The sequence below is a fragment of the Indicator indicator genome, chromosome 5, assembly GCF_027791375.1.
Source record: "Indicator indicator isolate 239-I01 chromosome 5, UM_Iind_1.1, whole genome shotgun sequence".
NCBI classification, from domain to species: Eukaryota; Metazoa; Chordata; class Aves; order Piciformes; family Indicatoridae; genus Indicator; species Indicator indicator.
In genome coordinates, this window is record NC_072014.1 from 35,502,747 (window position 1) to 35,529,326 (window position 26,580).

At 36.6% G+C, this 26,580-nt stretch overlaps 1 protein-coding gene across 1 annotated transcript in view; it reads left to right on the forward strand.

Moving 5' to 3' along the window:
- The window catches only part of MGAT5 (alpha-1,6-mannosylglycoprotein 6-beta-N-acetylglucosaminyltransferase), a 75,453-nt gene that overhangs the window by 26,544 nt on the left and 22,329 nt on the right, over positions 1-26,580 (forward strand). The window contains exons 5-10 of the mRNA XM_054380958.1: positions 2,876-2,947; positions 3,992-4,153; positions 5,606-5,775; positions 6,618-6,752; positions 12,735-12,868; positions 16,503-16,636. Of these exons, the coding sequence (XP_054236933.1) occupies positions 2,876-2,947; positions 3,992-4,153; positions 5,606-5,775; positions 6,618-6,752; positions 12,735-12,868; positions 16,503-16,636 (807 nt within the window). The remainder of the gene's footprint in view (positions 1-2,875; positions 2,948-3,991; positions 4,154-5,605; positions 5,776-6,617; positions 6,753-12,734; positions 12,869-16,502; positions 16,637-26,580) is intronic.

Here is a 26,580-nt window from a genome sequence, read left to right on the forward strand (position 1 = left end):
TAGGCATCCTTGTGGTGTTCTGTATGAAAAACCCTGAAGCGATAAGCCAAAATGGTAGTTCTTGGTTATTTTAAAAAACAAATGCACAAAACCCCCCACCCACCCACTTTCTAGGTCATCTGAAGTTCTCACGGAACTGCAGGCCCTGCCAAGAGCTGCAATTGAAAGTAGTTCCTGGGCTTGAAGGTGAGAGATTGTGTGTTCTGGACAAGGAGGTGCTTAAGTGCTCAATTTGAGTTGAATACTGGTACACTGGCATGAGGGGAAGACCAAGAAATGAAAGAACAAAGGAAAGAGTAGAAGGGGGCTATCTTGAAGAAGGCCAGAGTGTGGCAAAAGTGGTGCGTGTTCTGTGCTTACTCAAAGTTAATTTTTCTGCTCATCTGATTTAGTGCAAACTGTTACTTTTAATTCTGACACAAAATACTGAGTTCTGTTTCTTTACAGGATTTTTCAGTAGGCTTTGCACCGCTGTAGACTTTAATTTTTCATCATGCAGTGGAAAAACACAGTGAACTGGAAGTTTTTTACTTGAAATGCATATAAAAATGCAGTTGCTGTGGGTTTTAAGGAAAGCAGCAATAAAACGTAGCAGCTTGCTAGATATCTAGTGTAACATCAAATTGGCAGAATTTTTAATTCTGTAACAGAAGCCTGTCAGTGATATTGTTACCTTTTCAAGTGGATTTACAAAGGCTGTCTCTGAAGTCTTTGGTATCTTGTGTAGCTGCATAGGTTGAAAGCCCTCTGCCTTTCACCAAAGCTTATCTAGACTGTTGATCAGCTGTTGTGCTCTCACTGAACAGGGAAGTAAGAACTGGGGATGGAGACAAATATTTGTTTCCTCTGAAAAGCCTGGTTTGGTTGGAAGTATGATATTTTTCAGTACTTGGCACCTCTAAATACAGATATTGCATCTTGTTTGGACTTCCCTGCTGTAATTTTTAACTTCTGCTTTCTTTGTTCTTTGTCTACCTGATAACTACTATCATCTAAAAGTGTCTTCTGGTACATTAATTTTCTGATTTTCTCCTCAGTTTCTCTTGAAAACACTATTTACTAATTCCAGTTGATTCTTTAATTATCTGCTAAATTAACTCATGTTCTAAACAACAGAATTTGCGTTAGCGTTTTGGCTGCTTTTGCTATCATAATCTTTTCTACTTATTGGCATTTATGCTTTGATCTTTTCTTGCTCAGCACCTGGAATTCACTGCTGAAGTGTGTCTGATTTGTCAGTCAGTATTTTGCCTTACCATTCTCATTTTCCCTTGTGTCAATACATTAAATTAATAAGGTTTTTTTCTTCTTTCCCTTTCCCATGGTATGTTGGATTCATCTGCTTGATCTTTGCTTTTTTTGGTGTTTATTATCCGCCCCCATCTAACAGCTCTTTTTGTGAGCCATTGGTTCATAAGAATTAGCATAATTCTTCCCTTTTCCTGAAAGGGAACACCTAGGCACTCTTCCGAGTTCATTTATCTGTCCTAAAAATAACAAAACAACTGGCATACTTTGAAGAGTATGTGTTTAAAAACTGTCTGGTGCATTAAGTTGATCTTTCCAATGAAAAGAGGAATTGACAGAATATCAATAAGGAAAAATGAGTGCTAGACTGTCTGCGTATATTGGTATTACTTTGAGGCTATTCCTTAAGTGTTTGTGGTTGCAATTATTGTAATTTAATTCACACTAGAATAAATATTTCTGAAAGCAAAAAAGATCTGTATTTGTTTTTCAGTCAGTGAGGCATGCAGCTCACTGTCCTTGGCAGCTCTGACAAATCTTCAATTCCTTTAGGATGCCTGATGGTGCAATGTGAAATACATGAAGCGAGAAAAGGGGCATGTACAGCAGTCCTTGAAATGTCATTAATTCAGATCAGTTATAATACTATGACTAATAAATAAATAGTTGTACTATTAAAAAAAAAAAAAAGAGGGAGATTGGGACTGTACATGATTTGTAATATGGAACTTGCAACTCTCTTCTACCAGTGACTCCACAACTTAGGTTAGTAAAAGGATTGTTGATTGCTACAATTTTGAGTATGCTTCTAGAGTTGGAGACCACTGAATAATCAGACATTTTCAGATGAGGTTGATCAAGTCACTACTTTCAGATGTTGTATTAAATGTTGAGTAGATTAATTTGAATACTACAATGTAATGCTTTTCTATAATTTGTCTGAGGAACCTAAGCTTGATACATTTCTCTTTAATGAGGTTATGATGTCTCCGAATTTATTTTCATGTGTTTGGTCTTCTAAGCAATCATTTGGCATGATCTTAAGCTTTTAATCTCTAATGCTTCAGGCTTGCTGCATCGTGATTAAGCTAAAATTGTGTTTTGATGAGTCGGTGACTGGACAAACCGTAAAAGCAACTTTTGACTTTTGATTCTCTGGGAGTTATGAACTTAGTCAGTAGTGATGGGGGATATCTTAGCTGGCCCGTAATTTTTGCATTTCTCCCTTTTCACAGTACAGTTATCTTTCTGTTTTCATGGCCTTGCCTGTAACAGTGAGATTCCTTCTTCCCTAAAGCAAGTGTCTAATTTCTTAAGGCATGTGAATAATAAAGACTTTACAGGACAAGTAAGATCCCTAGGGAAAGCACAGGAGCTTTCAGTGACTTGTATCCATTTTGCGTTTCCTTCCCTAACTACTAACTGTTGCCCCTTTTTTTTTTTTCTAGCAGGCAAAAATTCTTCTTCAGCTTTTCTTGCAAATAGCAGTTTTACCTTGCAGTGACTTACTAATCAGCTGATGCCTCATTTAAGCCTTAGAAAGATGTAATATGAAGGCAATGAGAGACTTTGGAAGACCAGCTGCAAGGAGAACAGACTGATGTATTTTCATGTGATTGGTTTACAGGTTGAAAATTGGTGTCCTCGTTTACCTTGGAGAGCAAAAAATCCTAATGAAGAAACTGATCAGAAAACAGTGGTAAGAGCAACATTAGAACCTGAGAAATAATTCAATAATTGTGATTCCTGCAAAAGATCCTGGAATCCTGTGCCACATAAATACTAATAAGACAGTATTGACAGTTTTTATTCCTCAGCTCCTCAAAAATGAACAGAAGCGTCCTTGCCTGAAGTCAAGGTGTTGCAATCTTGGTGTTAGATCTCCATTAAAAACATTTTTGTGTTTAAATGCATGAAATATGGTGCACAGATACTGAGAAAAATTACGAATCTATAAACTGTTCACTAGTGTTACATGACTATGTGTGAAACTGTCCATTGTATATAAACCTGTACAACTAAAATAACGTTTCAGATTTGTTGTACGTTTAGATTACTCCTAATTTTTTTTCCTCTAAAACTCTACAGCATGCAGAATTGTTTCTAAACCGTTATAGCCTTATTATGTAGCACTTAGGTATTTTAAGATAATTGCTGGGCTATATATGCACATTGCTTGCATAATTTAGATTTAGCCTGTCTCATTTTGTTCAATTGTTCTTGGGTTAGTCTAGCTTTAAAATTAATATTTCCTTTTAAAGTTTATACTCTAATAATGTTTCTTCCTTCAGGGTGTAATTGAAAACTTCCTTGTGTTTGGGAAATGCATGATACACAAGAATCTGCAGAGCAGTGTTCTGATTTTATGTTGTCTTTTAGAGATAACCCTATTTTGAAGGACATGAACAAAACCAATCTTACATTGCAGAAACAAGTACATTGTGAAACAGTGCAAACATATTCTAGGGATACCAAGTAGAAATGCCAAATATAATACAAATATACACCAAATATAATAGAAATAACAGCAGTTTATTTGGCTTAGAAGTGTCCTTCCAAAAATATCTTAAATATTTGAACTACAGTCTTGGCTTTAGTGCTAGGAGTGGGGTTTTTTGTTTTCATTTATTTTATTTTTAATATAAATCAGTTCACATTTAAGAATTTTTTTCTAAATTCTGAGAAGTACAGTATTTGAAGAATAATGTTTCATTGTTGAATTTTTTTAATGCTTTCACTGAAGGCTGAGATTCGTATCAACTTTGATAATCTCTACAAAATGATGTCGAGACACGAGGAGTTCAGGTGGATGATGTTACGCATCAGACGAATGGCTGATACCTGGATTGAAGCAATTAAATCACTTGCAGAAAAACAAAATTTGGAGAAGAGAAAACGAAAAAAGGTAAATGAAAACTTTTTTATTCCTGCCACTTACAATCACACAGGCTATTTTAATCTTTGTGTTCCCACAGTAACTTCAGAGTGCAAATATCAAATGTGCAATGTTTTATCTAGTTGAGGAAAACAAAATTATACATCTTCTTGTCCAAAATAGAGACTAAGTGGCATATTTCTGTTTTGGATGTGAGCAGATTTAAAGTTGACCGTAACTTTGGATTGAGTCAATTCAGAACCCTTGTAATGATTTCAATTTAAAACCTGTAAGATTTTTGAAGTTAAAAGTTCTATTTCATTTGATTGTTTTTTTTTTAAATTACCTCAACTAATTAAGATAAGCTGAAAGTTGTAAACAAAACAAGAAATTTTCCTTCCTGCTTTGTTCTTCTTATTGAAGCCAGTCCTGAGTGACAGCAGGCCATACACAGTCACGTTTCTATGCTCTTAAGCCTGACTGGCTGCAGATCAAGCTCCGTACTTGAGATTCTGTCCTCGCATGAGGTCTAGGGTCCATGTTACATATTTAGTATTTGTCGCATATTACGTTCCTTGAGTTCACTCACCCTCTGTCAAGGAGCAGCCCCTCTCTTTCAAGCAGTTCTCCAGCCTGTTTTATTAAAGAAATACAGATGTTGAGAATATATAAACTCAGGAATAAACAGGAGCTGCATAGACAGTTTTGATGTGATGCTCCAGTGCTTATTCTTTGCTTTTCAAAGTCCATAGAAATTGGCTTTGTAAAGCATATGGTGATGCAGTTTTAATATATCCTGTTTGGTTCTGTGATCTGCAAGAGAGTAGAGCAAAATGCCTTTTTTAAAATGTTGCTTCTTTATAAAGAGTGAGGGAAAATATTTTTGCTGTTTGGGAGTTTTTATGCTTGGCACTTTATGGCCCCACGCTCAAATAACCGTCCAGATATGTAGCAAAGTGTTTGGAACTCAACTTCTGTATTTTGTTAGAAAAGCAAGCGCAGATTTCAAGGAAGTGCAGAGAAAACTGGTGATGGAGAGGAGAGGTTTGGAAAGCATCTTGTTACTCTTACACATCCTTTCACATTCTTAATCTCGTGTTCACAACAGCAAACCCTTCCTTAACTGCACTGTCTTGCATAAGCAAGTATATCCTACTTGAGAATATAAGTGGTTATTCAATGTAAGTTAACGTAAGCCACAATTTCAGTGCAGAATTTGTGTATAGCATCAGTTCCGGGGTTTCTTTAATTACTGATCTGGTCACAGATAATAGTGCAAAATACTGCAGTAATGTTTTTACAATTACTGTCCTAGAGATCCATTATAAAACTAAATTATTGAGGTAAGAGTGTTGAATTTCTCCTTTTTGGTTGATTTTTTTTTTGGCCACTGTTGCAATGTAGCAGAAAGAAAAAATGCAGCGAGATTTAACAGTTGCACGTTTAATGTTGATAGTGTTAACATATGACTTCTCTTTCCAGATTCTTGTTCATCTGGGGCTTTTGACAAAAGAATCTGGATTCAAGATTGCAGAAAATGCATTTAGTGGTGGCCCACTTGGTGAATTAGTCCAGTGGAGTGATTTAATTACATCTCTCTACTTACTGGGCCATGACATCCGGATTTCAGCATCACTGGCAGAGCTCAAGGAGTAAGGAGATTACTTTCGCTTTTGAAACTGGAATACAAAAAAAATGAATTGTAAACTCTTGAAGCTTCTATTAACAGTATATAATTTCTTGAAGCATAAAATGAAAGTGATAATTCACTGAACAGACGATAAGATTATTTTCCTGAGCTAAGTATATCTGCTACGAAAAGGATAATGTGTTTTCACTGTAGCTTCAGGCTCCTGAGACTTCATAAATGAATGTTGTAAAATTCAAACTAAGCAGCTTATTCTAGCATTCCAGATGCTTTAACCAGCTGCAATAGAAAATGTTATGGGCTTCAGTTTCTGCCGTTCTTTGCTCCGTGTTTTATTTTAAAATACAGATTTTAATCCTTTAAATGCGTTAGTTTTGCTGTAGTTAATGACTTACATTAGGCCATTGCTCATTGTTCTCTTGATTTGCATACTAGTTCAGCATAAGGCATAAAATATCTTTTTAAAGATGAGCACATAGGATTTTTCTGTAGTTTTCAGATTTTACTTGACTAATAACAGCATCATTTTGTAGAGATGTCTTATACTAAAAAGCTGTCAAGAGAAGACAGAAGTTATTTCAAATAAATTCAAAGTACACTATTTTTAAACCTTTCAACCATACTATTCTGTTTAAAGTAGATGAGGTTTTTACTTAATGTTAAGCATTTCTTTACTAAATGCTGATCATCTTTAACATTTGCATGTTCTTACATGGTTCCTGATCTGGAAAAGATAAGAGTAAAGCTTTTTTGAAAAGGTGATTTATTGTTAAAAATAGTATTACAGGATCTGTGTAAGGTATTTGGAAAATAATACTTTTCCATATTCCTTTTTTCTTTGTTTAGGATTATGAAGAAGGTTGTAGGTAACAGATCTGGCTGCCCTACCCAGGGGGATAAAGTCGTAGAACTCATTTACATTGATATTGTGGGACTCACTCAGTTTAAGAAAACCCTTGGCCCATCATGGGTACACTACCAGTAAGTATAGCACTTCCTTGACCTCTTAACTGCTTTCTTAAAGAGCTTTTGTTGAGTAATAAATGTCAAAATACTGAGGTGAGTACATTCACAAGAACTTGAATTTATTTTAAAGTGAAAATGTGGTTCTTTGTTGACTTTCACCCTTGGGGATAAAGGGGGCTGTTACCTGTGTGTTACATACCAAGCAAATTTGGGATTCATGGATTCAAGCATTTACTTATTTATTTGTCTATACAAAATTATATTATCTTGAGTCATCATCTTTGCCTTTCTTTCCCTCTCTTCTTTACATCCCACTAGTTTTGTTCTGTAAATTAGTATTTTTGGATTTTGTTGTGTAATTGGACTACCAAATGCATGTCTGGCTCGTCACTGTTAGTAGCCATACTGGATGATTACAGAGATTTGTCTATTCTAATTAAATCACAACCCAATTTTTTCTGTTCCATCCCTTAAGACACTCAGCAGAATTGTCTTCACGGGTAGATCTAAAGAGTAAATTGCAGTCGTTACTTCTGTAATCTGTAAACATCTTTCCCTTAGAAGTGGAAGATGGTCGTCACAAGAATTTACTTTGTACAGCCTTCTTAGTGTCTGTAGATTTAGAACTACATTTATTTTTGTCAATAACTTTAAATCAGCAAGCTTCTCATGTGTTGTACATAGCAGTATGAAATAACTCCAAATCTAAATTACTGACTTTGATTTTTCTGTACCTAATTGAATTAGCTGTGCTTTATGATCCGTAAATTCTAGTAAATCCTACTTGATGGAAGGTATTGAAAGGTGTTCACTGTAGGCAGAAAAATTGTTCTCTCAACGTGAAGATTTTCTAGAGCATTGGATCTTCCCAGCATAATTTTAAATGAGAATACTGTGATCAACATTGCAGATTAGATTACTCTTAATCTCTTTTTGAAGCAGAGGAGTAAACGGATATTCTGTTTTTTAGGAGCCTGTTAATAAAGATAATCCCATTTTCTCCTGAGCTACAGTTAGTTGTCTGTCTGCCAGATGTAAATGTCACTCGTCAGTGTTGTTGTCAGGATACAAAAACTGACTTAAATTTTGTTTTTGAAGTTCCTTCTGGTTTTCTTTCAATTTCCTCTTTGGTGTATTGTGGATGTGGGGATATAGAAATACACCATAACATTTAGGTTATTAGGTTAACTCTTTAGTTTTTCTTGCTTATTTCATGAATCATTAAATCTTAAGTTGCTAGTCTGGTTTTCATTGATTCCTAATTTGTTGCAATGACTGACTTTTTCTGGTTTAGAAGAGCAGAATTAAGTTTACCTCTAAATAAGTACCATAAGTGGTGTAGGAGTTTTGGTTAGGCTTTTGAACAAAGAAAAAAAGTCTTAATGCCTCTCTTCTACAGTATTCACTTTCTTGAGATGGAAGAGCTATGGCCCAGATGAGACTATGGACCTCACCTAGTCCATAGCCTTCCTGTAATGTGAATCAGATGTATTTGTCCTTGAGAGATGCCCCAGACATTGTCTTACAGCGTTAAGCTTTTCTTTATAGTGTTTTCTTCAGCTCCCAATTACTGCTTATTCTAAAATGGTTCTGAGGAATAATTACTTCCTTTCATTCTCCACCAGTACCTAGAATTCTTTCAACTGACTTTTCTTCAAACTAAGTTTAGAGTTTAAAATCATTGCTTGTAATTCTGGTTCAGTAGATTTTTTTTATCAAACTGTTGCATTTGTTGAGAATTTCTATAATTACTTGATACTGTTTCTCAAGTTCCAGGTACAAAACAAGATCCAGAGTCTAGTTGAGACTACCAGAACTAATTGGAGCAGAGGAATTCATTCACAGCTTCATGCACATTATCTCCTATTAGAGGACCCTCTTGCAATAAATTTTGTCATCAAAATAGAATTTCTAAGTTAAAACTATTAAGACCAGCATAAAAGTATAATTATTTTGTTAATTCATTCCAGTAAAACTAACATTGTCACAAATAAAGCAGCTTTATAGGCCTTAATCTTTACAAACTTTGCTTTCTCACTCAGTTGTATTTCATGTCATTAGAAATGACGCTTTAACCAGAGAGAAGTGTTTTGCTTTCTGCCATGTAGTTTTCCAGGAGATGTGTATGGGTCAGCTGGTTTATGCAGACCAGACTCAAAATACAAATAAACTAAAACTTGTTTATTCACTTGAGATCTGCATAGAGTGGTAAAATAAGTATGCACCTTCAGAACAGTCACTTGATAAGAGTACCTTGAGCTCTGAGGAAACTTTTGTTAATTGCAAATCAGGTTTCTAGAATTGTTAGCTCAAAAGAATGACCCTGCTGCTCTGAGGGCTGAGTACTTCTAAACTGAAATACTGTTTTATATGTCTGTGTTCTGTAGGACCAATAACTCTTGGAGTACATGCTTTATCTGTGGTGTAAATAGCATGAATGTAGCAGAACAGATCTCATTTTTGAGTGCACCTTACTTTTGAGCAGAAAGATGTCTGGACACACTGTATTTTTTATTTCTGAAGACTGAATATTTAAATGCATTTTATGTGCAGTGAAGCAACATAAAAATTAGTAGCTTAATATAGTTTGAGGAGTGCAGCTCAGTGCCTTTCTTAGCACCTGCATCCTCCATACAGCACATAAGAATCTGGTATTTTTCTCATTTTTTTTCTGCAGTCTCTCTGGTGGTGACTCATTACCATATGTCAGAAATCCAACTGGCTTTATTCTTGAACTAAATTAACGTGACAGCTATCGTGAAAAATGAGTAACATCCCTGCTTTATGCATGTTCTCTAGAATATATCTGGTTTAGGAAGATTATTTTCTGACTAAGTTTTTACGTTTTAAATGCAAGTATTGAGTAGCTGAAAAGTTAATATGCGCAGATATGAGCTGCTCGTGATCTGAGCTGGCTGGACGTCAGCCAAAGCAGCCTTGAATCTGTGTATCTGTGCTGGCACATTGCTGTACCTGAGCTCAGTGCACCTACAGAGCTCCCAAACCAGAACTGGTTGGGTTCTGACCAGCTTGCTCCCAGGATTATATCTGCAGCCACGGGCATATATGTACTCTTTATTTAACAGTTTATGCTGCCATAAGCACTGGTTGCTGACAGTGACGGGTGATGCTGGACAGTGTTGCTTTTTAAACAGAGATGAAGTATATGTAAGTAGAGAAAAATTACCATCACAGGTGGGAGAAAGATATAAATAAATTTGTAAAAATATTTCCACTAGAACAGGGCAGTTAAGATTGTAGTTTTGCTCAATATTTATGAAAAAAAAATGCTTGCTTTAAAAATGGTACTGAATCCAGGGTTACTTTTGTCTTTTTTTTTTTTTCTAATAAGACTGAAAATTTTCACTTCTAATATGCTAAAAGAAAGAAGTTTTTTTTTTTTTAGGAGTGTTTCTATAAACAATTTGCTACCCACCAACTCTCTTCTTAATTATTCAGTGAATAGACTAATCAGTCTGACAATGATTGAAAGGAATTCTATAATTCTCTGCAATTTTACTGCTAAAGCTAGGTGACATTTTAGGAAGAATAGGGTAACAGTGAAAAAGTGAAGTTAAAATCACACTAAATTAATTTTTTCATTTAAAATATATCCTTGTTTTTATAAAAAAATACTGCTCTGCCGTCTTCCAAATGAGTTTGTTCATGTTAGAAATGCTTAAACATTGTGTGCAAAATAAAATGTTTTCATTTAAAATATTTCTTTTAAAAGAGATTTAAAGCACTAAGTGATGCAAATAGAAAATATGGTACTTGGGCAGACAACTGAGGCATTCCTACATACATTAAAATATTGGTTCAACATAACTGGTGTTAATTACATTCATTTCTAATTTTAAATCTTTACCGTTTCCTTTTTTATCCATTTCAGGGATTAGGTTCACCACTAGAACCTTTGATCTCTCACACCATTTCTGCACACACTTGCACTTTTTGCTGTGATCTTTTTCTCTTTTCTGACGTACTTTATGCTTGAGTCGTGTAAATATTTCTTTGTTTTCCCTTCTTTCTAATTCAGCTTAGTTTCCGTTGCACATTTCCTCTCTTGCTTCAGAGTCTGTTTATTGGACTTAGTTACACATATCCCTATGAACAGTTAGTGCTAGATACCTCACTTCTGAATACAAGAAAAAGAAAGGAAACAAAGCACTTTCAGATGACCACATGCAATGTAGTACTCCTTACATAAATAATTTAACAAACTCCACTAATATTGTAGTTTTACAGCAGCTTTCCCCTATTTTTCATTCCCTTGTATTTAAGTACCTGGCCAAAAGCTGTATATTTGATACAAATTTTGTTTTAAGGCCTGCCAAGAAATAAGAGGGCTTTTATTACTGAATGATTCATCAGTGCAGAAGTTGTTTTGGTCCTGCTGGAGTATTTTGTATGATGGAGAGATAATTGCCACTGTTGTAAAATATTTTCATTGAGAACAGTTGACATAAAACAGTGCACAGAAACTGATCTGTCAGCTTTGTTGTTTAGTGACTCATAATGTGTTGTATATTTTGATTTAGTTTTTGCTTGAAAGATCTCTGTGAAGATTTTAAAAAAAATTGCTCTGTTTGTACTTTCACATACAAAGGTGGCATTTCATATGAGAGTTTAAAAGTTGCTGATTTTTTTTTTTTTTTGTTTCCCAACTTAATGGATACTTTAGAGAGAGAAGCAATATATAAGAGATATATAAATATACTTTTGAGACTAAATTCTTTCATCTTTTAAAGCTGAAAAATAGTTTCAGCTAAATTATTTCACTTTTGGGCTGCCAAATTCTTTCACATTTTAAAGCCAAAATCCTGATTTTTACTGAATATACATGGGCTAGGAGCATGGAAAATGTTGAAGACTGGAAAGTTAGCCATTTTTAATAGTAACTTCTGCAGCTGCCTCCCTTCTCTTCCTGAGCATGCAGAAGCCTAGTGATACAATGTGCTGCAGTGATAGAGTTCGTGTCTTTGTAAGAGAGTGGCACAGGATGTAGGAACACATCCTTTTAAAGTCTTTTCTGAGAATCTTTGTAGAGGGCTGAAGAATGGTAGAGTCAGCAGCTTTGGAGACAATGGTCGGTATCACAACCATAAAGTTCCTGTCCAAGCCATATCAAAGGTTTGGCAGGCTGCGTTTCGGGAACATAGCTTCTAGGATCTGTATACTAGAGTGTGTGCTGCCACCTTCATACCAAGACTTTTGCTGCTTCTGATGTGCTGTGAGCCTTTTTTTGAAAGCAGCCACTCAAAAATGAAGTCATTTTATTTCAAAGAATTAATGGGAGTTTAAATAAAGGACTGAGTGTGATTGTCTCATCCCAGACCCTTTGTAATCCACTACAAAGGTTTCTCTCAGTTGTAGAATGGTTGTGGCAGACATTTGACTTTTATATTGTTTCCTCAAAAATCCGTGACAAAATGTTTTGTGAATAAATAAGTGGTCTAACTGCAAACATTCAGCAAATGACACTGTCTTCAGTGCTTCTCCAGTAATTCTAATTGACCCAAAAGTCAGAACCTGGAGACTAAATACAGTTATCTAAAGACAAAGTACTGTTCTGCTCTGATCTTCTTGGCATGTGGTCCTTGGCTGTTGCGTTTGAGTTTGTGCTAATGCATGAGAAGATTAGAAAATAGATGAAGAATCCCCTCTTCTTCTGCCTGTGTTCTATTTTACAGCCTTAGCAGTGTAGGTGACTACAGCTGCATTCCTGTAAGCTCTACATGGATGTTAAAGTATAAATTGAGAGCAAAAAAACCCAAAACACACTCCAGGGTTGCTATTTGAACATCTGATACATCCTTCAATTTCTTGATCATAATGTATTTGTGAATGGAATATGAACAGATATGTTTGAAATTAAAATGTACCTTCAGTTTGTGAATCATCCACAGTTGCAAACAAAATCAAAACACATCTTTGTGTATACACACGCTTATACATACATATGTGTACCTAAAGTCAATTTATGTTTTCTTTTAGGTGTATGCTGAGAGTTCTGGACTCCTTTGGAACTGAGCCAGAGTTTAATCATGCCCATTATGCCCAGTCCAAAGGCCACAAGACACCATGGGGAAAGTGGAACCTTAATCCACAACAGTTTTATACAATGTTCCGTAAGTATCCCTGGATTTATAAATAACAGGGAGCTTTGAAAAGGGATTCTGTCATTGAGAAGAATTTTTGTATTGTGAAGGACATGTTCACGGGCTAACAAAACGCAGCAGCTGAATGGGTGGAATTGTGTCAGTAAATGTCCATAGCCCATGGAAAAGCTCTGTCATGCTTCCATCCAGCAATTGAAAAATAACAATATCAACTTTATATAAATAATGGTAGGTAACTTCATTCACAGGGTACAGGCGGAAGGTGATTGGCTTTCCCTTTAAGTGTCGGGTTTGCTTTCTCAAATCCTGCTGTTGGAGCGATTGGGTTTTGAGGACTTTCTACATCACATTTTTATAGACTGCATTCTCACATTTCAACATGGTAGTTTTTGTCACAAAACTGAGCAGCACAATCCCTTAGTGTTCAAGATAAATAAGCTAACAGTCAGTAAAAATATTTTTTTCTCCTTTTTACATGGCTTCCTCAAAATTTTCACCTAGCTTATTTTCCTCTTGCGAGCATTCACCCTGAGATGAACTGATTGATATTTATTTGCCAGCAGTTTACAAAGCTATTGAAGCACAAGTAGTAGATTTCAGCATTCTTAAGTGTCTTCCTGAAAAAGAAGCAGGGTACAAAAAAAAAAATTCTCTATGAATTGTATCGGGTTAAATGATTATTGTGACCTGCTCTAGCCCTAGTCTTTCACTTTATTCACTAGGTTCTAAAATCAAAGAGTCTTTTTCTTGCCTGCTGTTACCTCTGAAAGCTGCAGAAAGAGGCATTGCTGCCAGCTAGCTTGAGGGTAAGTGAGGCTTAGGAAAGAGAGAAGTGCATGTTGTTGTGTGCAGCAACTTCTCAAACCAAGTCTGTAAGGTAACGCTTGGTAGTGACCAGCCTAATCTCAAAAGTTTGGTGGTGGAGCCTGAGACTAGGGCCTTGGCATGCACTGTTCTCTCTCATCAGACTTCATAGTCAAGTCTTTCAAACTGTTCTGCTTTACACAGCAGAACTATACATGCTGCTGTCTGGCTGACATGCTTTTGATTTCAGCTGCCCTGTAAAATTCTTGAGAAGCAGCATATTTTGTCTGTCAACATTCACTGTGCAAGTTTTTCCAGAGAAATATAAGTGAAGGTTGTTCAAAAGATAAAAGGCTGCATTCACAGTTGTTTCAAAGCAAGTAACAAAACGTGTGGTGGGGAAATGTGACTTGGAAGTGGTTGCACAGTTTGTGTCTGGACGTGAGTAAAAAGTGCATGTTCTGTATCCACATGATTTGCCAATATTTATTGGTTTATGTCCTAAGTGGAAAAGGAGCTGAAAGCCTAGTTGTGCTACATTGAAATAGTCCAGCTGTTGAAGATGTGTGTGTAAGGTCCTGTTCAAGGTAGAACCAAGGATGATGATGCACTTGAGAAAAGTAGCTGCATGACTACTTGTGGTACAGCTGTGTGCTCTGCATGTGCCATCCTCAATCCCATTCCAGGACATGCAGAAGAAAATAAATCTCTATAGTTGTGACAGTATAGGCTACAGTTACAGTCTCTTGTTTGGAGCAAGTCACTTCAGAATGAATTTTCAGAGGACTGTGACTATATTGGAATTTCAATGAATAACCGTTTCCAACTTTTATTACTGGAAGTGACTGCAGGTTTTCCTTTGCAGGAAGAACAGTAAATAGATTGGAAGCAAACTCATTCTGAAGCATGAGTGATTCCAGTGCTGTAGGTTATTCAAGGATTTTTCTTCTTGTTATACTAGGTGCAGAAGAGTCAGTGTGTTTTGTTTTTTTCTTTTTTTTCACCTCCACTGCAGAGATAGCACCATCTTTATGGAGTTGTGATTAAAAGTGCATTTTATGCATCAGTAAAGATTTTATGACAGCTTGGAACCCTGGACAGCTTCCCAAGATCCCCAGACTCTGTTATGTTTTGAGAACTCGGATTATAAGGGCAGAAAATTATCACTGAGCAACAAGAAAGCCATATTCAAACCCATGGCATAGTACCAAATGCCTGACTGTTCTGTGAGCTTTCCAGAAGCATGAGGAGTTTTTTTCCCCGCTTTTTCTGTTTTGTTTGTTTGTTTGCTTGTGTTTTGTTTTTTAATTTAAGTTTTTCTTTGCAAAATAGCATCACTGGTACTTTTAAAACTGTATGATCTTGATTAAAAATCCATCAAAGTGCTTCATGTCAGCAAATACTTCAGGCACTGAATTCCACCAGTTCTAAGTGCTAACTTTAATAAAGGTTTATTTTCCTTTTGAGTGTGTACTGCCTTGCCTCTCCTTTGAATGCAAGCTCCTATCCAAAAATATGAAAGGATGGAAAAAGTCCCCTTTTTAGGCATATTTGCTACATGCCATTTGCTATGCTAAATTCTAAAAAGTCATTGGGTCTAAGTGAGTGCCTAGCAGTTGCTGAGGAAAAGGAAAAGAGTAGTTATTTCAGAGAGTAAGAATAATGGCAGAGGGAAATGCACACTGTGTATGGTTTTCCAGTTCTACTGCGTTATCCAGTTGGCTGATTGTCAGGAATCAAAAAAGCAAAACCTCATAATTGCAGTAGTTTTTTTTTTTTAATAGCTGACTGTAGGTTTAGCGCTGCATGTACTGTAAGTGCCTGGGGCTCTGTCTTTGGGTGGTTATTAAGATATTGTCAGCTTGTGTGCCAGAATTAAAAGGCAAGCTTATAGAGGATGTCCTAGGGTTTATTGCAGCCTATTTCTATTTAAGTTTGAGAGGCTATGGCACTATAGAGATGCACAAAAATCCCACATGTTGGAGTAATTTTTATGTAGTAGAGATGGATTCTTACCTGAAGCCTTGAATGTTGAAGTCCACATACCTGGAATTAAACATCCTGTCTACAAAAATAAAACAAAATCCCTTAATTGTCATGAGCATGCAGGTCTGTGTATGTATTGGAGGAAAACAGTGGCTAGTATTGATGGGTATCACTGCTGGAAAAAGACCAACAAAGGCTAAAAATAGTATAGAAAACAGAGAATAAATCGTCTATCCTTTGCATGCACTTTTTTTGTTTGGGTGCTGGACTAACAGCAATATTTCCAACTTCAGTTGTCACCTTTATGATAGATATAAGTGAATCAGGCAATGAAATTTGTGTTCTGATCTGTGTGTGACTTTGTAGGCTCACAATTAGCATGTACACATAATATGCAGTGAGTTTCATGATTGGTGTTAGCTCTTGCGATACGGGAGGTGAGCCCAAGAAACGTACTAAAAATTATTTATGACACTGAGCAATATAAAGCTTTGTTAAGAAGAATAAATCCAGGGCTTTCTTCACTGAGATTGTCTAGCAGGTTTTCCTGTGGTTTTCTTATCTCTAGTAACCAAAGCTCAGCACACAAATAATCGTTATCATTGGCCTCGGTCCAGCTGCAGAATTTGTATTGTCAGAAATAAGGCAGAAAACAACTGCTTCCTTCAGGAGACATACGCAGCAGGACTTAGTAAGACCTGTTCTTGACAATAAAGCAAGCAAATGTATCTTATAGTATGAATATGGAGTGATCTGTTCAATAATATGTTCCTTATACCTAGTTTTCTGACAGCATCATGCTTTTCTTAATTGCTACTTTGAAAGGTTTTTGAATATCTTTCATTTCTTACAGCTCACACTCCGGATAACAGCTTCCTTGGATTTGTGGTAGAGCAACATCTGAACTCCAGTGACATTAAACACATTAATGACATCAAAAGGCAGAATCAATCTCTTGTTTATGGCAAAGTAGATAATTTCTGGAAGGTGAGTTTTCTGTACCTATATGCTAGAGCAAATTTATTTTGATCTCTGTAATAAAGCATAACTCTAAATTTAAAGGTAGTCCTCCTCTAAAACGTTGGTTTTGTTTTGTTGGGGTTTTTTTCCCTGAACATAAACATGTAATTAAGTTGAACACTTTTAAGTGTTTTTGATGGGGAAACTTCTGTCTAGATCAGTGTGAATCCTTTGTTATTTATGTACACCTTAAAATATTTTTTTCTAGTCTTGATACCACAGTAACTTTGGAAAATGCAGAAGCTATTAAAAGTAAGGGGAAGTTGGAGATATTAACTGACTTTGTGGACTTGAGTCATTCATAAGCAAATGTATCTTTCAGATACTTCTTTTCTTAAATCTACAACAAAAAATGTGCTGTATTTTGACCTCTTTCACAAAAGACCCTAAAAGAGTTCAATCTCATTTTATCTCCATGAAATAACATCAGAGTTTTGTTTCTTAAGTATTACAATTACTTTATTGTGCCATCTCCTATCTGCTGACTAGAGCTGTAGAATAACACCACCGAAGTTTGATTCTGTTTTCACCAAATTAAACACATTGTGCTGTTAAGCTTACAGTGGTCTCTGCTTTTTGTCTGGAGCTCCTTCTTCCAGACTGCCGCACCTGGGAATGCCTTTCTCATGCAGTTTTCAAAGAAAAGAGATTACTTACCAGTAACTGGATTTCTTCCAAGTTACCTCTACCTCTCTGTGCCTATATACTTTTGCATGCCTTCCCTCCTCCCTCAAAGACGTTATTTTAAGCCACTTGTCAGCTTATCAGTACATGTTGTGCCATACTGTTGTGGTTTAAACCCAGTCAGCAGCTCAGCCCCATACAGCTGCTTGCTCACTCTGGTGAGTTGGGAAAAACAATCAGAAGAGTAAAAGTGAGAAAACTTGTGGGATGAGATAACGACAATAGACAATGCAAGAGCTGTGTGTGTAAGCAAAGCAAGGAATTAATTCACGACTTCCCATCAGCAGGCAGGTGTTCAGCTGTCTCCAGGAAAGCCATCACATTAATGGTTAGTACTTGAGAAGACAAATGCCATCATTCCAAATGTCCCCTCACTTTCTTCTTCCCCCAGCTTTATATGGTATGGAGTATCACTTCGGTCAGTTGGGATTAGCTGTCTCAGTTGTTTCACCTCCCAGCTTCACGTGCACCCCCAGCAGCCTACTCGCTGGTGGGGGTGGTGTGAGAGGCAGAAGAGGCCTTGACTCTGTGTAAGCACTGCTCAGCAGTAATGAAAACATCCCTGTGTTACCAACACTGTTTCCAGCACAAATCCAAACCACAGCCCCTTATTCACTGCTGTGAAGAAAATTAACCACCCAGTCAAAACCAGCAGCACATACATAGGACCAAACAGTGTGAGAGCACCTGCGTCTCACATTTTCTTTCCATTCCTCTTCATTGGCATGAGAATATTGGTCTTGTACAGTGTTCTCAACCACAGAAGCAGCATTTAGTCTAATAACTGTGATTATACAGTGTAAATTCTTTTAAAATGATAGCTGCAAGTAAATGGTCCAAAACAAAACCTTAAGAGAAATGGCAGAATGTTGCCAGTAGTAACAAGAATGCTCCTTGTCTACTATGCTGAGAAAAATATATATATATTAGCTGTGTATGTTTGATTGTGATCTCAGATTTATACTTGCCCTTATTGCCCAAAGCCTTGTATCTGTGTTTTAAAAGGGAATTTATCTTTGCATCGTAGTAAATACTGTTACTCTGTTTGACTTACGGTACACTGTGACTTAGTAGGGCCCCATCTGCACTCTCATGTCTGGAGAATGCTGGAGCACAGCAGGGAAACTTTCATTCGAGTCTTTTCTAACTCAGTCTTTGTACTTTTAGTTCCTGGTCTTGTTATCAGTCTCTCAGGAGCAGTTGCATGTAATAATCATTTACTTCCTGACCTGATTTGTAGTGCATATCAGCAGAAAAACCTGTTGAATACTAGTTGGATTTAGGGAACAAGATAGTTGCCTAGACACCAGGGGTCTTTTTACTGCCACATATATCTTTTTCAGCTTATTCAGTCCGTATGAATGGTACAGAAATATGTATTTAAAGCTTATATGCCCAGAGGGGAGATTTGTGATTGCCTAGTCTGAGATTCTGTATGACATGCAGGATATTCATGGGCTGATTAAGACAAAAACATGGCTTTTTGGACAACATTCAATCTTGATTTTTAAATAGTACACGATAGAAACCCCAGTTTCCTCTGTTAGAATTCTCAAATAATTGCCTTCTCCTGTAAGATTTTGCATTATTTCTGCTACAGATTTCTACATGGTAATTTTCAATCTTAGTAGCAGTTAGACTGTCTACTGGGCTGATTTCTGTTCTGTTCCCCTGTAGGAATATATAGGTTGAGGTCAAAGTAATCCATAGTCATCTGCTGAAAAGCCTATATACACTGAACCCAGAGAGCTTTGTGCTTTCTAATCCTTAAGTCCTCTCACATGTCTTTTTTTCACTGAACCTTTGCAAGATTTTTTACATTCCTCTTTTGGGAATATTAGCTCGTGGGCTGTGCCAGCACCAAAGCAAAAAGAAATACTATGTGCCTTGTTAGGCATATGAACTTTTCACCATTAGGGACTTGTGTTTCAATGACTTCTCAAGACAAGCCAAGACCCTTGTATCATTTCTTGAAACTGCTGCTTTTCAAGTCACTGCTTCAGTTCTGTCAGTACTGCCTGTCTTCCTTCTTCCAAGATGTATGACTTAATACCTGTCCATATTAAAATGCTTACTGTATGCTTGTAATAACAAGCACATTAAAACTGAATACTGTAGCTTGCAGATTGTAGCTGCTGTCATACCCATACATGCTGGTGCAGTCACTGTAGATAAGCTTTGAATTGGTGACAGTGTGGCATGTCTTATCTGGACTGATAAAATCCAATTCTTGTGATCAGCAGAAAGCCTGAACTAATCTTGTGTCTGTGTAATTTGCTTATTTCATGTTTCCTTCATTTTCCCTGTTCAACACTCTTTTCATCTGCCACCATGGCTCATACAGAAGCAGACTAATCTATTTATCCTGCTCTTTTTCTTTATATTGAACATGGCCAATTAACGAAAAGTATAATCTCCACAGAATACATGTCACTGCTGGTACTGAGCAGTCATTAGAGAAACAGTGTGGAGAGAAGAGTGTGCTAGTCCCTAGACTGAGGTGCTCTTGGGGAATAGCAGTTGCAAAGAAATTGTTTAATTTTCAACCAAGCAGGTTGAAATGGAACTGAGCAGGACCATTTTTCCCTGGGGGTGGGACTAGAATAGCTAACTGCCATCACGTTTTTATATAGCTGTTGATGGACATAGGTCTTTTTCTGCATCTACCTAGGCCTGTTAAAAAAAAAGAAGAAGAAAAGCTGCTGAAGTACTCGTCATTTTATCTTGACTGTAAATCTGTGCATATTCCCAGCTCTGCTGCATGGCTGGGCAGGGTTGGTGAGGCTAGCTCAGCCCAGCTGCTTAAACTGTGTATGCTAACCAGGTTGTCGTAGCCATACAGCCATGAATTGTTTACAGATAATGGTCTGTCTTCCTACATCATTCAATGGGGCTAAACTCTGGTATGAATGTCGTGAGTTATAGGGGGAGGAATACAGTGATGAATTCTCTCAGCTCTGCTCCGTACAGAAAAAATTGTCAGCCCAGTGGCATTCATTCCATATTTCAGTGGGCAAGTCTGAGTGTGTCTTGCTGAAGCTCAGGTAAGATACAAGCTGTAGAAACTGTAAAAGACGTATTGTTTACTTCCCTCTGATAACTAAGTCAGTCTTAAGTGCATTGAGGAATACAAATAGGAGGCTCTGAAGAATTTTGCCACATTTTTAAAGGTTATCCTTAGAGGTAAGCTGTCAAGGGCAGTGTTTGCCAAGTTTTGGATGTGTTTGTTGTAATCAAAGGTTTGGGGTTTTATCTGGGATTTCTGGCGTTACTAAGAAGTAGAGAGAGTTCTATCTCTGCCTAAGTGAGAAAGGAGGCATGGAAAGTATGAGAATGAAACACATAGTGCTCTCCACTGTCAACATTTTCTTTAATTGCAGGACACTTCAATTAAAAGGGAATCTTTGAAGCCTTTCATGATATCTTAGCTCCTGTTTCAGTCTTTGCTTTGTTCTTCCTGCAACTTCCTGTCATACTATTCCCATACTTCTCCCCTTAATCCTGGAAAGAAAAAAAGAGTCAAAATTCATTTAATGCCATTTGCTATTTCGTTTTTTGTGAGGTGCTATGAGAGAAGTCAAAAAGTAGCCATCTGCATAACATATAATTCTGTGATGATTATTTTAGTAGATTTTATTATAGTGTGTTAGAGTTGCCTTAAAAATATTTATATATTTAAAGGCAAAATAATGGGAGTTTGTTAGTAATGCCACTTGTCAAAGATGGGTGTTCTTAAACGTATACTTTCTACATAACATGTTATGAAGATGGAAAATGATTACATTTAGCTTGTTCTCAGTAGGAAAGTACATAATCAAGACTGTTCTTACTAATGTCTCCTCTTTATAGCTCCATGTGATACATGTAATTTCCACATCATGTGCTCTCTTATGTGAACTGGTAGGAAAGAAAATGAGAAGTCAAGGAGGAAAAATTATACTTTTAGGAATACATCTGTTACGTGCACTTGCTGCTGGCACCGTTGCCTTTTCCTTCCTTCCTTTTCGTTGGTTTTTGTGCTTCGTACTTAGCATTGTACTTTGGCGGCACATTTTAATTCCGGTTTTTAAAGCTAAAAGAGACATAAGGAAAGGGAGGACAGATTATTCTCACCTTTTCTGTCCCATGTGGTCTGTACATTCACAAAATTATCTGAAGGTGTTTTTTTTTCATCTCTAACTCTGCAGCAGCACCATAGGCTTATCCATCAATCAAAACTGACCCTAGCTGCTGGTACCAGGAGTCCTGTCCTGCTTTATGCCACACAACAAATTGAAACGTGCCAGACAGTTCAGTTCAGCAGCATTTCTGAAATCCACCATGTGCTTCTGAAAGAAGTATGGTTCAAAAACCCAAGTAAATCAAAGCAAATGAGAATGTGTAGGTGCAGTAAATAAGTATACATGTATGTATGCTTTTGAAAGTTTGTTGATCAATATTTATTATGAAAATAATAACTTACTATGAAGAAAGAAAAGAATATTTTGCATACTTAACATCCAGACAGGTCAGTGATCAGATTCTCTTTTTGCTGAACTGTCCAGCTGCAAAATGAATTAGTGAGGTTGTACAATATCCATTAATGTGACCATATACTGGAGTTTGACTATCATAAACCCAACAGAACCAGTTTCTTCTTGCAGTCTCACTTCATATTTTCTTCTTTCCCTCTACACTTTTCTGCCTCAGCACTTGCAGGGCCCAAGTATGTCTCATTGTTAGTTCTGGAAATTTCCAACAATTCCTGGTTAGGCATTAGTGTTGATTACATGACAATGGAAGAAGGCTTCATGGATGAAGAACTACAAGAAGTGACCATTGAAGTATATAAAGATGAGAATAGGAACTGAATAAGCAGCATTTCTGACAGATCTTGAAGAGCCTCAAGATGATTTATTCAGTATTTGTTCAAAAATTATATATGTGCAAATATATTACATATATATGTGCTAATGTGTATGTTATGCAAATATATGTAGTAGATGTATAACAAAGAAGCCATAAAAGGACATTCAGAGAAGAGCAAAACCATGACAAAGTTACATAGTACTTCCTTTGCATGCTCTCTCTTTCCAGCTTTTTTCATCCGACAGTGTCTTCTGAATGTGTTTGTCTATTGATAAACTGACTGTTGACACACTTTTTAATCTCAGTGAGAGGTTACTTCAAAGCCTTTGACTCCTCATTAACCTATGCAAACTTCTTTGCCTCCACAACATTCTCTGTCATGGTGTCCCTCAAATCTCTGATCCATTGCAGGAGGAACAATTAACTTTTGGATTTTTCTAAACCTGCCTTCTGATAGCTTTGTTTGGGTTCTTCTGTATCAGTGCATTATGAACAGTCAATGAATGTCCATGTTCTTTATGCCAATTATAGTTTCGTAAACCTCTTTCATATTCTGTCAAATTCTCTGTTTTCCAAGCTGAAGAATTGTTAATGAAGATTCTGTGTGTAACAATGGAAACTTTTCTGCAGCTTGAATTCTTCTTGCCCTCTCAGAACAGCGTCCAGTGTTCTCTGCTTTTGAGAAAAGGGACTAAAAGCGCAACAGTGTTTAAGGAGGAAGAGACCTATGTCTTTATAGAGCAGTTCAATGATAGTCCATTTCTTTGTGCCTTTCCAAATAATTTCTGGCAGTTACTTGGCTGGTGGGTGAGCTGACTACTACTGAGCATTGGACTGATATTTTTCATTGTCCCTAATCACATGTTACCTTTTTTCATTGTCTCTAACCATATGTTATCATAGTGCATAATGTATATCTTATTTCTTCATCTTTGAGTGGCATTGGTTAGATCAGGTCCATTATTCATGTCTGAATCTAGAACTGGTTTTCAACATGGACATCATTATTTACATTGAATTTATTGGTCATTTCCTGGTCACTCCATACCTCAGACTACTGAGGGAGCCTTTTCAAAAAAGCCTTACAACCCCAAGTGTTCAGTATTTTTCTGGAATGTTTTGAAGTTAGTTTCAGTTTTACTACCCTGAATAGCACATACAGACAGCACACTCTGTCACTTCTCTATTCTCCTCCCCATGATCACTGTGCATTTACGGGAATGGCTCCTGTCTATTCCCAAGTGACTTAGTTCATAGAATTACAGAATGGTTTGAGTTGGAAGGGACCTTAAAGATTATCTAGTTCCACCCAACCTGCCATGGGCAGGGACACTTTCCACTATGCCAGGATGGCTCAAGGCCCTGTCCAGCCTGGCCTTGAACACTTACAGGAAGGAGACATCTGCAATGTCCCTGGGCACCCTGTTCCAGTCTCTCACCACTCTTACCGTAAAAAATTTCTTCCTAATACCCAGTTTAAATCTGTCCTTGTCTAGCTTAGTTCCTTTAACAGCTTTTAAAGAGTTTCTACATGCTGACTGGCTTTTTCAGAGAACTCTACTGATTTAGTAAGAGAAGATTTCCTTGTACAGAAAGAATTGACAATGGTAATTTTGTTATGGTTATGTAGATAGCACTTTATTTCTATCTCAGATGATTTGTTCAGTGCAGAGTTCCCACTTGCTAGTCGTGAATCACTGAATCCTCTGCAGATCCATTTATTAATTCAGTGCTCTGCATTGAGTACTCCATGGCTAGCAGTTGAAAGTTTCACATTTGAGCTCCAAGAGACATCATTATCACTGTGATTTACCACTGTAATGCTGTATCTGTTTCTCTCTCTTAATATTGTTGTATACTGAGTTCTCCAGCATTTGTGCTCTCTTCGAGTTCTCTGGTAAACAGGATTTTCATTATTCCAAGTTATCTTGAGAAGTCTTAGAGAATGTGACAGTTCTCAAAACCAGAGGTTTTCCAATCTTATGTTTGTGTCAGAAACTTGGTTGTCATATATTGCATATCCACTGGATTTTGGCTTATTTTGGACTTGACACTTTGACAAATAAGCACCCAAATATTAGGACTTGTAGACGTAGCGGTATGCATTTACAATATACACAGAGGTCTATACCAGTACTTACTTTCCCAAGTTAATATTTCTCAAGCTTTATAAAATCATTCTCTCCAGACTTCTTCAATGTAAGAAAGTGAAGAAGAAAGTATTTGGGATGTTTTAGATGTGTTCTGCAGTTTGAATGTTCAACCCATAAAATGATTTAGGACTCTGAAGCAAGCTCTTTTTTTCATGTAGTTTGCCTGTAGTTCTGTTTAGGTAGTGCTTACTTTCATTCAGTGCTTTATTTCTGGTATTTTGAATTTCTGACCATTACTTAATGGTCTAAAATTGCAAAATATTGTGGTTATCTTGAACTGACAAATTGATGGTGAAGCAGAGTTGTTAATTACCACCATTTGCTACATCAAGAAAAATAGAGCTTAGTTCTTAATACACTGTGTTTCTACCATGTCGTTTTGTAGCTTTTATACTTAAATTTTTCACCCACCAAACTTAAAATTTCAACTCTTCAGACCGAGTCTTTGTCAACATTGTCACAGGGAAAGACGTATCAGACAGTTGTCTTTTGACTTATTTGATGAGAAAGGCCTTACCATAATGCTTTTAAAAGTAGGTGGAAATAATTGATGAACAGTAATAACAGTTCTGAAGTCACTGAACAACAAAAAGTACTTTCCTAAATGGCATGTTTATTTTAGCTGCTGAAAAATTGTTTCAGAAAAGGTTTGTGTGACTGTTACTCACCATTAGACTTCCATTTTGATTCTGAGGGCAAATAATTTGCCTTTCCCCCCCCCCCCCAATTTGGTTGTCTTTCATGCTCAAAATCTGTATTTGTGATATGGGCAGCAGACATTGGTGAATAGTCTGTTACAAACTCCGCAGGGAATGTTTTGCATTATTAGCCATGATCTTTTCCTCTTGAATTCATTTTGGATAAGGTAAAAATCTGGAGTATGCTGTCAAACAATTTAACATAAAAGAATATTTATAGCTGCACCCAAGCAAGCAAAGTCAGGAAATGGATTAACACTTGAAGGAATGTTGATATTTTGTTTGAAAAACACACCTCTTGACTTATTTACCTGTAGCCTTTCTATTTATAAATGGCATACTTTCTAATTCAGTAATTTTAATGTTTCAAATTGAATTATCTGTCCTGATTATTTTTGTGAAATAGCTTATTACAATACATACTGTTATGATCCAAAATAACACTTTTCTACAAGGATGGTAGAAATTCGGGGGATACTCAAATGCAAAAAGAGATGAATGTTAGTGAGATTTGTGCAAAGTATATGGTATTAATTTTATTTTTATGGTACTTTGTAGATGACAGTTGCTTTTGACTCCAAGGGAATCAAGGAATGATTGTTTTGTGGATTGTTCTTCTGAGGTTTTGGTTGGGCTTTTTTTTGGCTTGTTTACTTCAGAAAGATAGACTCTTGGAAAAATTAAAAACAATTGTTTTATAGTTGTACAGGGAACAAAGGAAAGATGCTGCTTTCAATTTAGATTGTTCTTTAAAAATTTCATTTGATTAAAACAAAGAAGGTTGTCCTTTGGAGGATGCTTGTATGTGGCTTTTATTCATGTTTTACTCTTGTGGTTTGAAAATGAATTCATAACTTTTGTATGTATTGATCCTTTTACTTATGCTTGTCTATCTATATGGTTTCCTTTGTGAGGAAAAATCATTTCTGGAGACTCTGTGGCACAGTTTACAGTAGTTACCCTATCTTGTAGAGGTGGAAACCCAACAACACCAATGAAAAGTCTGTTATTTTTCTAAATATCCTGAATGGAATAATTGATGATGTTCGGGATGCTAAATGCATTATCTGTGGTTTTAGACTCTGAATCAGGAAAGAAGTCAGTCATATGAGTAATATTCCAAATTAAGGGTATGGATAGGTAATGTTTTGTTTGCACTTGCAGAGATGCTTAGAATGTACTGATTTTATGATTGCTTTTGCTTTTCCTTCCTAATCTGTATTGATTTGTTATATATTAATTTTCAAAATAATCTGTATGTCAGCTTAGTTAAATGAAATACATTAGATTTGATCCTAGGAAGAAGTTATTCAGTATGAGGGTGGTGGGACTCTGGAATAGGCTGTCCAGGGAGGTTGTGAATGCTTCCTCCCTGGAGGGTGTTTAAGGCCAGGTCAAACAAGGCCTTGAGCAGCCAAGTCTTGTTGAAAGGCATCCCTGCCCGTGCTGGGGAGGTTGGAGTAGGTGATCTCTAAGGTCCCTTCCAACCTAAGCCATTCCATGATTTTTATGACATTAGAAATATATG